Consider the following 13,591-nt stretch of genomic DNA (forward strand, 5'->3'; position numbering starts at 1 on the left):
TATAAAAAGGGAGTTACCGGTGCAAGCTACTGTGGCTGCAATGCAAAAGCAAACAAGGACTACAAGTACCAGCACACTGCATGCACAAAGTCACAGGCAAACATTGAAAACATGAACAAATGGAGACTGCATTACTGCTATACTTACTATATGAAAATTTGAAGCTCTTTGAGCATATTTTTGATCAAAAGGGTGTCGGGGCCCATCTACCAGCAACAAGGTGGCTTCTATTAGACAGGACCTACACTGCCTCTCTTGGGCTTTTGGCCTACAAAATTCAAGGCAAAGTAGAATCCAGCTATGTGATGCTCTGATTAATAGTACTAGGCAGATGGGTGGGGAGTGCAAGATATAAATTGGGGAAGCCACCCCCCAAATGTACAATGCAAAAGAGAGTTAGACCAGCACCTCCAAACTATGTTCAATAGACATTAACACTAGGGATGAGCGAATCGACTTCGGATGACACATCCGAAGTCGATTCGCATAAAACTTTGTTCTAATACTGTACGGAGCAAGAGCTCCGCTGAGCTGAATTTATTGCTTCAATAACTTCATAAATTAATTTGTACTGTAAAAAACCATTTCCCGAGTGGTACTTTGGAACCGAACCCGAGTTCAGGAAATGTTTTTTTTACAGTACAATTTAATTTATGAAGTTATTGCGCGAAGTCTTGCGAGACTTCAGCTCATCGGAGCCAATACATTCTAATACTGTACAGAGCTCCTGCTCCGTACAGTATTAGAACAAAGTTTTATGCGAATCGACTTCAGATGTTTCATCCAAAGTCTATTTGCTCACCCCTAATTAACACCATAGTTCAAAGAAACCATTATTGGGTTTGAGTAAAAGAATATAGAAACTGGTAATTCTCAATATGTAGATAGTAGCAGCACACCCTAGTTCTTGTGTCTAGGTTAGTGCACGTTCTCTGTCAAGGATCACCCAAATATACCTCCAAAGATCCAAAAATAGGGACAGCACACGTAGTCTTCGAATGCAATTCGGAAAGTTTATTAGAATTAGAGTCATCAGTAGTGACTTAAAGGGGTTTTCCGAGATTTTAATACTGATGACCTGTCCTCTGGATAAGTCATCAGTATCTGATCGGTGGAGCTCCGACACCCAGGGCCCCTGTCGAACAGCTTTTCGAGAAGGCAGCGGTGCTCACAGCAGTTCCGTGGCCTTCTGTCAGCTTTTACTAGGCCAGTGTCAAAACGTTCATCAGTCACGTGGCCTAGGAGCAGCTCAGCCCCATAGAAGTGAATGGTGCTGAGCTGTGATACCGAGCACAGCCGCTATACAATGTAGGGCACTGTGCTTGGTAAGTTGTGAGAAGGCCAGGGCGCTCACAGAAGCGCTGGTGTCTTCTCAAACAGCTAATGGGTGGGGGTCTCGGGTGTCGGACCCCCACCGATCAGACCTTGTAGGTCATCAGTATAAAAATCCTCAAACTCTTTTAATTGTGGAGGTGTAGTGGGATGCCCGGGCGCCTTCCAACCCATCAGAAATCCTGCACGTGAGAACACTGGTGTCATGTCATCTGTACACACCATTGGTGGAGATGTAGAAGTTGTGTGACATCACCATTTACCACTGGAATCGAGTGATCTCACTGTCCTCTACATGCAGTGACACTTACTAGGCAATGTCTCCTATGTGTTCGGGTCCTGCCCTGCACAAAAGTGATTCCTCATACAGATGTCTAACACATGAAGTTGAAAGGTGAAGCTTCTCCGGTGGATTTTGTACTTATGAATCGCGTGCCATTTGTACCTTACGATATTTGTGTGCCACACGATTCCTTTTCTTCTCCATCCGGAGATTATTAGCCTGTTATTCCGTTCCATTCTGATGACGCAGCAGCGAATGTCCTGTGGACTTTCCATCAGGGCTTTAACATGGATTTCTCAATAGTCTTTAATGTACATTCCTTGCAATCCATTTACATTAACAGGGCGGATTATGAGAACATTGCGTTGTTCATATGGTCTCCAATCTGGAATCAATACACAGCTCTCCTCTATAAATGCTTCTTCTTGAAGAGGCACAGGTGGGGCAAGCATAGGATAACATGTTTTCAAAGGCTGAACCACATTGTCCATCATCAGTGGTGGAGTTGTGCTGGAAAACACTTTTTTTTTTGTGTGATTTGTGCTCCGGAGACGCCGTCCTAGGTAATGTTTCTTCTTCACTGAAAAGAAAAAGGCCACAAAGCTATATTGTCTGAACTGAAAGTGCGTTCCATATGTGATCCTTGCAGTAAAACCCCACAGTTGAAAATCCACTGCAAAAAAGATAAATCTCCATAATGTCAGTCACGTCAGTGGTTTGATGTGATACCTGCACGTTCCTTGGTTGCTGCGGCTTTTAATCCATCTGACTATGTGGGACTTTGAAATGTATTAAAATTGTAAAGGTGCGTCCACACTCGTCGGGTCCGCTGTGGATTTTCCACAGTGTGTCTGCCAGAATTGCGCAGTGGCAAAAAAACGCACTAAATGGTGACATTTTTGTTGTTAAACTGGAAATGCTACTGGTTTTCCGCATACTTAACCATCTGCGCCGATGCGGATTTACAAGTTGTGTGTATTCTGCTGCAGATTTCTTTAAAAAAAAATTGTCATTTACTTTGCTGCTAATAAAAAATGCTGCGGATTTTCTGCTTGAATTTCCGTGATGGAAAATTTGCAGTGTAACCATCCTGTGTGGATGCTGACAGCACCTCCGATCCAGCACCAGATATACATTGAAACATGTTGTTTTTTTTTTTGTTTTTTTTTTACTTCTTAGTCCTGGCCCCGTATTCCAGGAAAGGCCTTCTCAGCCAATCGCGGGCTACGGTGGGTCTCCACTATGCCAGTGATTGGCCGAGAAGGTGTTTCTCGGTGCCTGAACTAGGAACAAGAGGTAAACGAGCAGCTGAGATCGGAGCAGCATCGAAACAGCAGCGGCTGGAAATCGGTGAAAGTATGGTTAATTTTATTTAATTTTTTATTTTTAACACTTTAATGCCCATATTTCCTTGGTAAATCCCTTTACCTCCACCATTTTCTCATTTGAGTCGGGGAAGCCTCAGCAGATGGGGCAGGCCGTGGTTTAGACCACTGTAGATTAGGGTTCCTCAGCATCTTCAACATGTCAGAGAAGAATGCCTGGATGACCATGACCACCCTATGAAAAAAATAATGTAGCTTGATATAAACTGGGCTATGGTGGTCACAAGGTCGCTACCTTACCCAATGTGAGCAGGATTTTATGTGAATCCCTCTCACTACTACGGTATGTCACCTCTGGCTTGTGTTTAATTACCGCAGCAGCAAAATGGCATACAAAAACCCTGTATATGTGAACACACCCGCACCAGACGCACACAAGAAGCTGCAGATGTCTTACAAATTGCCGAAGGATGTGGAGAAGAAAATAGATTAGACCCAGTCGGTTATCCCTATGGATTTAAACCTCCTGCTCGCTCTACGAAGCGTGCAGCTGTGCCGTGATTGTTGCGGGCAAACACGACTCTTCCTTTTGTTTCTTGTTTTACCGCAGTACAGAAAATTGTCGCTGTATCGCATCCAAAAATAAATGAGCATCCTATACATCTGTCTCCCGGACGTCACGCTTCATGCTGCAACGTTTTCTCCTTTTTATTTTTTCCAGAATTTGTATGAGAGCATTAAGAACGAGCCCTTCAAGATCCCAGAGGACGACGGGAACGACCTGACACACACGTTTTTCAACCCTGACAGAGAAGGATGGCTCTTAAAGTTAGGTTAGTCGACTCATAATATACGTGTGGATTGATTTCTCCTTTTTTTTCCCCATTGTTGCCTCCAAGATCTTTTAGTTGAGTCTTTCTTTGAATCCCATCTTAGCCCCTAGCCAGCTATCCTGCATACGTAATACTCTGTGTTAGCCTGAGGGAATGTCAAGTGAAGGACAAAGTCGAGTCAATATCAGGGTTTTACTACTTCAAAGTATAAATGTCTTGTTATGTTTCAGCTGCTATTATTTTTTTTTTTTTTTTTTTATTTTGGGGGATTTTATTACTAGTACAACTTTGTCTGCAATAATTTACCCCTTTCTAATGAAATCTGTACCTTCGATTCCTCCCCTATGTTGCAGGAGACAGAGTTTATACGTGTTTTTTTTTTTCTGTATTTTATATATTTAGAAATTATATTTTACATTTTTCGTGTACGCGAATACGTAACGGTGTCTTGTCTTTTTCTCGTCACCAGACCTCTTAGCCTTAGAAAGATGAGGTTTACATTGATGTACGCTTGTTTTTTTTTTATTATTGATTTCAAACAAGTCGTTTATTTAAAATATCGGAACTATCCCCTTTAAGCATTTTCTTTTGAGTGGAAGAAATCTGGAGATTGTTCCGTTAATTGAAGCGAATTTAGAGGCAGACGATCCATGCATTTCTAAGCTGCTCGATAATTATTTCAGCTCATTACATTCCAAGCCACAGTAGCAGAGCTCAGCAATTTGATTTGCATCAACACAGTCTTGTATCACATCCACCCTCCAACATGACCCCTTCCTCCTAGCGCGGAAGGCGTGGATCCCCGAGCTTCCTGCTTCAAATTGGACTGCTCGCTGGGTCCTCAGAGCGGGTAGGGTCAGCAGCCCTGGGAGTCGTGAAGAGCAGATGAAGAGCAATCAGTAGATAGCAATACAAAATTAGAAAGCAGAAATTAAATAAAAAATTTAAAAAAATGAATGACTGTGTAGAGGGATCTGTGCGGGTATTGTGGGATTTGTCTGGCAATATACAGTAAAGGTCTAGTTCTTACACACTGTGCGGTACAACGCTGTGCAGTATGGCTATGACCATTTTACAAATATTATTGTATCTTTATTGTCTTTTCATTAATTAACCAAGCGTGCTTATGGCATAAAGGGACGTGCCGCGTATTTTATGAGAAGAGCAGGCTAATTACAGAATTCTATGTCTGCTGCATAACCTTTCATAGTAAATCAGCGCCCAGTGCTGTATGTTGGCTAAACCATTTAATTTCATTTGGACCACATGACCATCTAAGGCCTGTTGCACACTTGCGTTTTGGTTTCCGGTTTTAAGATCCAGCAGAGGATGTCAAAACCGGACCAAAACGGTTCAGTGTAATGTAATCACATCCGGATGCATCCGTTGCGTTAGGATGTGGTTGTTTTACATAACGGAACGAATCGGATCTAAACTGAAATCATTGTAAGTCAAGGGATGACGGATCCAGTTTTTTCATATAAAAAAAAAAAAAACATAAGAAAAAACGGATCCCGCATCATTAGCTTATATTGATTTTGCTGCTTGATCCTTTTGTGTCAAAAAACGCTATGGAATGGAATGCATCCTGATCAGTTTTGTCCCCATTGACAATGAATGGGAAGAAAACGGAACCCTTTTTGCCCGGTTTTGAGATCCTCTGCAACGCAAGTGTGAAACAGCCGTAATATGTATGGGGTCCTCCCGACTCTTCCCCCGACAGCAGATGTCAGGGAGATAAGAATTGGGCTGTTGGAATTCGACATCCCTGATCTTTTTGTTCTTGCTAGATAAGCCCATTGTCAGAGCCATCGGATAGTGGCTTTCTCCCATCTCAAATGCACGGTCGGCTGGGAGGGTTGGAGAGACAGCCTTTGGCAGATAGCTGTCTAATTAACCTGTATCCAGGATCGAGCCATTTATTAAATCCGTATTCCCCATCAATGGCCAAGATAAACATTCCACTGGTCAACTGATAAATGAGCAAAACTCTCTATTGTTGGATGATCTGTCGTTTATGCGGCACATACAATGCATTCGGAAAGTATTGAAATCCTTTCACTTTTTCCCAATTTATGTTGCGGCCTTGTGCTAAAATAAAAATAAAAAAACAAGTTTTTCCCCATCAAACTGCACTCAATACCCCAGAATAGAACACAGAATGTTCCAAATTTTTGGTAATTTATTAAAAAAAGGAAAAACTAAAATCTTTCACTAACATAAGTACTCAGACCCTTTACTCAGGACTTGGTTGAATCCCCGTGGGCAGCGATTTCTGCCTCCAGTCTTCTTTGATATTATGCTAAAAGGTTTGCAAACCTGGATTTGGGAATTTTCTGACATTCCTCTCATGTTCTGTCAGGTTATATGGAGACCGTCAGTGGGCAGCCATTTTCAGGTCTCTCCAATGATGTTCAATTGGGTTCCAGTCAGGGTTCTGGCTGGGCCACTCAAGGACATTCACAAAGTTGTCCCTAAGCTACCCCTGTGTTGTCTTGACTGTGTGCTTAGGGCCATTGTCTTGTCTTTTTGGAAGGTAAACCTTCAATCCAGTCTGAGGTCCAAAGCACTCTGGGTCAGGTTTTCATTAAGAATATCTGTACTTTGCTTCATTACGTTTTCCCTCAACCTTGACCAGTCTCCCTGTCCCAGCCTCTAAAAACAGCCCCACAGACTGATGCTTCCACCACCATGCTTCACTGTAGGGATGGTATTGGGAAGTGATGAGCAGTTTCCTTCAGATATGACACTTATAATTGAGGCCATGTTCAATCTTGGTTTCATCAGACCAGAGAATCTTGTTTCTCACAGTCTGGGAGTCCGTTAGATGCTTTTATTAAAGAAAAACTCCAGGGGGCTTTTATGTGTATTTTACTAAGGAGAGGCTTCTTTCTGGGCACTCTGACATAAAACCCAGATTGGTGGAGTGCTGCAGTGATGCTTAACGTTCTGGAGGTTTCTCCCATCTGCACACAGGATCTTTGGAGCTCAGCAAAAGTGACCATTTGAATTCTTGGTCATCTCTCTTTCCAAGGCCCTTCTTCCAGGATTACTACGTTTGGTGGGTGGCCAGCTCTAGGAAGAGTTCTGGTTGTTCCATACTTCTTCCATTTAAGAATCATGGAGGCCACTATGCTCTTGGAAACTTTCAGTGCATCAGAAATGTGTTTGTACCCTTCTGTAGATCCGTGTATTTGTATTGTCAGCTGTGAGACATTATATAGACTGGGCTGTATCTTTCCAAATCCTGTCCAATCAACTGAATTTACCACAGGTGACTCCAGTCAAGGTGTAGAAACATCTGAAAGATGATCAAGTGAAATGGAAGGCCCCAGAGCTAGATTACATTGCAAAGGGTCTGAATAATGTCCATGTGATATTTTAGTTATTCCTTTTTAATAAATTTGCATTGTGGTATTGCATGCAGAATGATGGGGGGAAAACTACAGGGTGGGCCATTTATATGGATACACCTTAATAAAATGGGAATGGTTGGTGATAATTACTTCCTGTTTGTGGCACATTAGTATATGTGAGGGGGGAAACTTTTCAAGATGGGTGGTGACCATGGCGGCCATTTTGAAGTCGGACATTTTGAATCCAACTTTTTTTTTTCAATAGGAAGAGGGTCATGTGACACATCAAACTTATTGGGAATTTCACAAGAAAAACAATGGTGTGCTTGGTTTTAACGTAACTTTATTCTTTCATGAGTTATTTACAAGTTTCTGACCACTTATAAAATGTGTTCAATGTGCTGCCCATTGTGTTGGATTGTCAATGCAACCCTCTTCTCCCACTCTTCACACACTGATAGCAACACCGCAGGAGAAATGCTAGCACAGGCTTCCAGTATCCATAGTTTCAGGTGCTGCACATCTCGTATCATCTGAAGGCAATCGTCTATGCTGTGAAGATACGAGATGTGCAGCACCTGAAACTACGGATACTGGAAGCCTGTGCTAGCATTTCTCCTGCGGTGTTGCTATCAGTGTGTGAAGAGTGGGAGAAGAGGGTTGCATTGACAATCCAACACAATGGGCAGCACATTGAACACATTTTATAAGTGGTCAGAAACTTGTAAATAACTCATGAAAGAATAAAGTTACGTTAAAACCAAGCACACCATTGTTTTTCTTGTGAAATTCCCAATAAGTTTGATGTGTCACATGACCCTCTTCCTATTGAAAAAACAAAAGTTGGATTCAAAATGGCCGACTTCAAAATGGCCGCCATGGTCACCACCCATCTTAAAAAGTTTCCCCCCTCACATATACTAATGGGCTACAAACAGGAAGTTAATATCACCAACCATTCCCATTTTATTAAGGTGTATCCATATAAATGGCCCACCCTGTAGAATATTTTTATTTTAGCTCAAGGCCGCAACATAACAAAAAGTGAAAGGGTCTGGACTTTCTGAATGCATTGTAAAATCATTATTTGTTGGCGTCACAGTGTCCTGGGTAAACAGACATGCTACTGACAAACAGAGAATCGCTATGGGGATGAATGATCGTAATGACAATCATTCATCTGCATTCAAAAGATGGGGCCTGTGCTGAGATTTTTAAGTTCATATTTTTTACAAGTACTCTTCATAAGATCTTTCCTAATTGTCTTATAAACATGCATGTGCCCGATTGGCTTGGCATGCATGCTTAGAATGTATAAGGTTCTTTCAGAGACCACTGGCACTGTTTACCGGGGTTACAAAGGATCAGAAATGTTGAAATCCTTACTAATGTGTATGGCCCGGGAGAGAGCCATGGTGGTCAACCTGATCAGTTTTGTTTATTCCTATCGATCATCTCTGGATAAAGGTTCTGCTTTTGTTGGTGAAATGCAGTACTCAATGAACTCTGCTGCATAATGTGCTAGTCAGGGGGGCATGTTGGAGGGTCTCATTGGAATCACCATTTTTGTGAGCTACCGAAGACTCATACGTTGACACATTTGCTTCTGCAGTTTCAATAGTTTTGTCATTACATGATTATTTTTTTTTTCTGTTCACTGATTTGCCCTTAGGTGAAGACACTTTTATGGGACTGTTCAGTTTTCAACATTCTTTTATGAAGTTCACACAGCTTTAATGATTTTCAGATTCAGGAGACAGCCATGAGGTGGTTCCGTGGATTTTTGGAAATGTGGGCGTCCAGTCTGTATCCCACCCTTTCTTTGAGAATAGGGATACCAGATCTGTCTATTAGTCAACCTTCCTTCCCATGTGGACAATAGTGCTTGTTAATGGGTTGGATTAAGGTCTCATACCTTAGATAGTTGGTGGCTGAACACTTGTTCCTCTCGACTCCCCCAGTGCACATGCATTCTGAGCTCAGCCAAGCGTGCATATGTTTTCATTGGGAAAGGGAAATACGCTAATGCCAGGCCTCATTGGCAGTGGCTTATCTCTTGGGCATGTGGAAATTCAGCGTGCTTGATCCTTCTTTCCCCCAGTATCTGCCTTCGGGAGAGAGACATGCCAAAGTTGAGTATAAGTCAGAACTGAAGAATTGCAGAATGGCAGCTCTGCTCCATGTTACCTGAAGGGATGGAACCAAAAACCCTAAAGATGATGAGTTAGTTTTATAGGGGTGTTAATAACATGGAGCCAGTTTATCTCCTGACTGGGTCATCTATGGTGCAAGATGATTCATGACAAGTTATTTTTTCTTCATTTTAGCAATATTCTGTCTGTGGGCATCTAGAAGTCATTTCCAGGATAGACTATGTTCTCAATATGTTATCGTGAGAGCCCAAATACTTGAAGATAGTAATAGCAGATATTCTAATGTCTTGACGGAAGTGGACTACTACTACTGTATACATACAGTATGTTCTTCATAATCCGTATACACAACCCTTAGGGTTGCATTACTGTTTTGCATGCTAACATAGTTATCACTCTCATAATGAAGCTATCTTCAAAGCAGAGATCTGCATATCAGATGCTTAATAATTAAAATAGCTTTGCAGCTCACGGCTTAAATCTGAAGAGCTTTGTTGGTATTTTTTTTATCATTCTGTAAACCTTTAGGCAATTTTGTAGAATTTTCTATGCCTTCAACCCATACTCTGGTGACTTTCAGCGCATGGATGGATTCCATAGATTGCTTTGTGCAGTTTTAATTTCCATGGCTCCTCAAACATCAGATCTTACGATTATTTAAAAAAGGAGCGTGCAGAACATCTGCTGTGATGAATTGCAACTTTTTAGCTCCTAGTTTTTCCTCGATTGTATTTCTGGCGGACCAAAAGGAAAAAAGTTGAAGGCTATAAAACATTTTGGAAATATTATAATGCTCTAAATCTATACAAAAATTAGTTGGAGTGGGCAAAAGATGCATGCCAATGGCTAGAACTGAACTTAATTCTATTATTCTATTAGGCCAAGTGTAGGTTTACTGTTTTATTAGCCGTGGTGTTAAGCTGCCCATACACATTAGAGGTAGGTCTGACGAACCCGACAATTTGGCGGGTCCAGCCAACCATCTGATGTGTATGAGGGCCTCTTGACTCTCCACAGATCATTGGATTTTATCTGCCCCATTCTTTGTGTTCTTGGTGAGTATGCAAAGAGGTATCTCCCAAGGAAGAGAACCATCTTGCAAATCCCAAGGCTTGTTGGAAATTCAGATTCCAAGAGGTGGCACTAGCGAGAATGTTTTCTTCCTTGGTAGATACCTCTTTGCATACTCACCAAGAACACATTCTCGCTAGTGCCACCTCTTGGAATCTGAATTTCCAACAAGCCTTGGGATTTGCAAGATGGTTCTCTTCCTTGGGAGATACCTCTTTGCATATTTGTTTCCCATGGAGCATTGCCAATAAGTGTCCATACCATGGAGTACTTCCATTAAGTCTCCATACAGGTCTGGTCTCCATTCAACACCCTGCCTAAGCCATGTTCATGGTCAGATGAGACCCCTCTGGCAGCAGCTTCCTACTGAGAACACATGCTTGCTCAGCCAGAGTAAGTATGTAGTCATGATCTCCAAGTTGCCTTTCCATATGTTTTTCTCAATAGCTTTTTTCACAGGAAGTCAGATACACGGTTGATCTCAGCTATCTTCAATTATGGAAATTTTTGAGCAGCCTGTTCTATAGGTCTGTGAAGTTTATATAAAGCCACCCATTCTCAGTTGTGGTTTCCCTTCTTTTTCCTCACAATGCATTCTTTAAGATGCTTTGATTTGGAAAACAGGAAAACTGTACCCACAACTAAGAATGTATATACATAAAGTCGCGGCTGCCTGTGGTGCCTTCTCCTAAGGTCACCTAAAACTAAACACAGACTGAGCGGACATAGAGCCTGTCTGATCTCTTCATCTGTTTGATCTCTCCAGTAGATGCAAATTAATATTTTTTTATTTTCCAAAAATTATTATTTTTAGGGGCACTCATGTTAAAACCAGCAAACAACAAACTAGTGGGCCTGAGATATCCTGCTCTTCTTCCTTGATCCAGTGGGAATCCAAAGGCTAGAAAAGTAATTAAAAAAAATGAACAAAAAATGCTGTTGATCTGACCCGCCACAAACAGGAAGTATGGGAAGGGAGGCGGGTTTAACTTGCTCCACCCCTGGTTGCTAGTTTGGTGCTAGCCAAGATGGAGAAGACTGTATAAGAGGTTGTCTTCTATCTGCTAGTTTAGTGTAAAGCTGTTTGTTTCAGTAATTTACAGAAAGTCTTGCTGACTACCAAAAGGTAAGTGTGTTTTTTTGCTTTTTACTTGTTTGCCCATTTAGCATCCCTCTAAGCATCAGATGGGTGAAAATGCAGCAACATGTTTATATGGTCTGTTAAGTAGACATCCCATGGGTACTGAAAGTACTTGGCCAAAACCATAAGAGCCTACAAAATAGGATCCGTTAAGGTGCTGGAGGTAGAGTTTCCTTTGACCTCTGTTATGCCTCCTACATGCTTCTTCGGGTTTGTCTTGTGCTTTTGTCATAGAGGGTTACATGGGTATATGGCAACTTGAAGGGAGGAATAGGAATAAAGTTGCGGCACTCACCGAAATGTGTCAAAGGTGTCTTTTATTGTGGCTTCCTCAGCAGGTAGCAGAAAGGATCCGGGGCGGACACATAGTTGCAAGCAGCGACGGCCGTTTCGCGCGCTAAGACGCGCTTCCTCAGGCCACTGATTACGTCATTGCGCATACATGCGCTTTATACGAAGTGGGTAGGGGGACGGCCGACGCCGTCAGCAAGTATCTCACTCCCACGGATGTGACGTGATAAAAATACATGCAAAACAACAGGTAAGATTACAATCCAATGGTTAATTGAGCCAAAAACAAAACAAATATGGAAAACATACAGAGGAGGGACGAATATTAAGATGTACATATAAGGCAAGTGGCAAAATTACATCTCTATATCGAGATTAAGATGGAATAGCTAGCCTGGGCTACGGTAGTAAATTAGAATTCCTTGATATGGACCAAGGTCCACGATATGTATATAAGGCCTCATCAAATAGGCAAAATGTTATTTGGAAAAGACAGAGGGAAAGGATCTGCTTCTACATGGGAAAGACAAGTCGCAAAAAATTCTTCCAAACATGAGCGCATGAAGTTTCACAAAAATACAGACATGTCATTTCTATCATTCATTCCTACCGCATGCATAGCCTCCGTGCGCATGGATTATGCGCACGGAGGCTATGCATGCGGTAGGAATGAATGATAGAAATGACATGTCTGTATTTTTGTGAAACTTCATGCGCTCATGTTTGGAAGAATTTTTTGCGACTTGTCTTTCCCATGTAGAAGCAGATCCTTTCCCTCTGTCTTTTCCAAATAACATTTTGCCTATTTGATGAGGCCTTATATACATATCGTGGACCTTGGTCCATATCAAGGAATTCTAATTTACTACCGTAGCCCAGGCTAGCTATTCCATCTTAATCTCGATATAGAGATGTAATTTTGCCACTTGCCTTATATGTACATCTTAATATTCGTCCCTCCTCTGTATGTTTTCCATATTTGTTTTGTTTTTGGCTCAATTAACCATTGGATTGTAATCTTACCTGTTGTTTTGCATGTATTTTTATCACGTCACATCCGTGGGAGTGAGATACTTGCTGACGGCGTCGGCCGTCCCCCTACCCACTTCGTATAAAGCGCATGTATGCGCAATGACGTAATCAGTGGCCTGAGGAAGCGCGTCTTAGCGCGCGAAACGGCCGTCGCTGCTTGCAACTATGTGTCCGCCCCGGATCCTTTCTGCTACCTGCTGAGGAAGCCACAATAAAAGACACCTTTGACACATTTCGGTGAGTGCCGCAACTTTATTCCTATTCCTCCCTTCAAGTTGCCATTTGTCGTCTACTATAAATTACTTTTTGCTGAGCACCACGTTGAGAAGTGTTTTCCACTGCATGTGGCCCGGTCTAAATACGGCGTGATCAGTGTATGCAGTGCCGCCTGATTATAATCTACGTCTCCCTGCATTCAACATTACATGGGTATATGCCTAACCTTTAGGTATTCTATCAGGTTCTTTGCAAGAGCAACCATGTTCACATCTGACCAATCTAGGTCCTCCTAGCCATAACCACTGTGATACCGGCCAGTCCAAGTTGTGTTCAGAAAGGTCAATCTTCTGTATCCTATAGTACTGATATAGTACTCGAACTACAAAGACACCAAACACGTGATGTTGGTGGCCCCTTGAGAAGGAACGGTGGGGTGGAATCTATATTTATATATTTTTTTTCCACAAATCTGGACAAGACCCTCCTTTTTTTTCTTTTTTTTTTTAAAACTTTGCTAAAAGCTGATGGGTATGGTTTTCCAATATTTAATATCTA

The 13,591-nt window shown here is 41.9% G+C and overlaps 1 protein-coding gene across 1 annotated transcript in view; it reads left to right on the forward strand.

Moving 5' to 3' along the window:
* CYTH3 (cytohesin 3) overlaps positions 1-13,591 on the forward strand; it is a 113,598-nt gene that overhangs the window by 76,909 nt on the left and 23,098 nt on the right. Inside the window, exon 9 of the mRNA XM_040439266.1 lies at positions 3,662-3,773. Within this exon, the coding sequence (XP_040295200.1) occupies positions 3,662-3,773 (112 nt within the window). The remainder of the gene's footprint in view (positions 1-3,661; positions 3,774-13,591) is intronic.

The sequence above is a fragment of the Bufo bufo genome, chromosome 7, assembly GCF_905171765.1.
Source record: "Bufo bufo chromosome 7, aBufBuf1.1, whole genome shotgun sequence".
Lineage (NCBI taxonomy): Eukaryota > Metazoa > Chordata > Amphibia > Anura > Bufonidae > Bufo > Bufo bufo.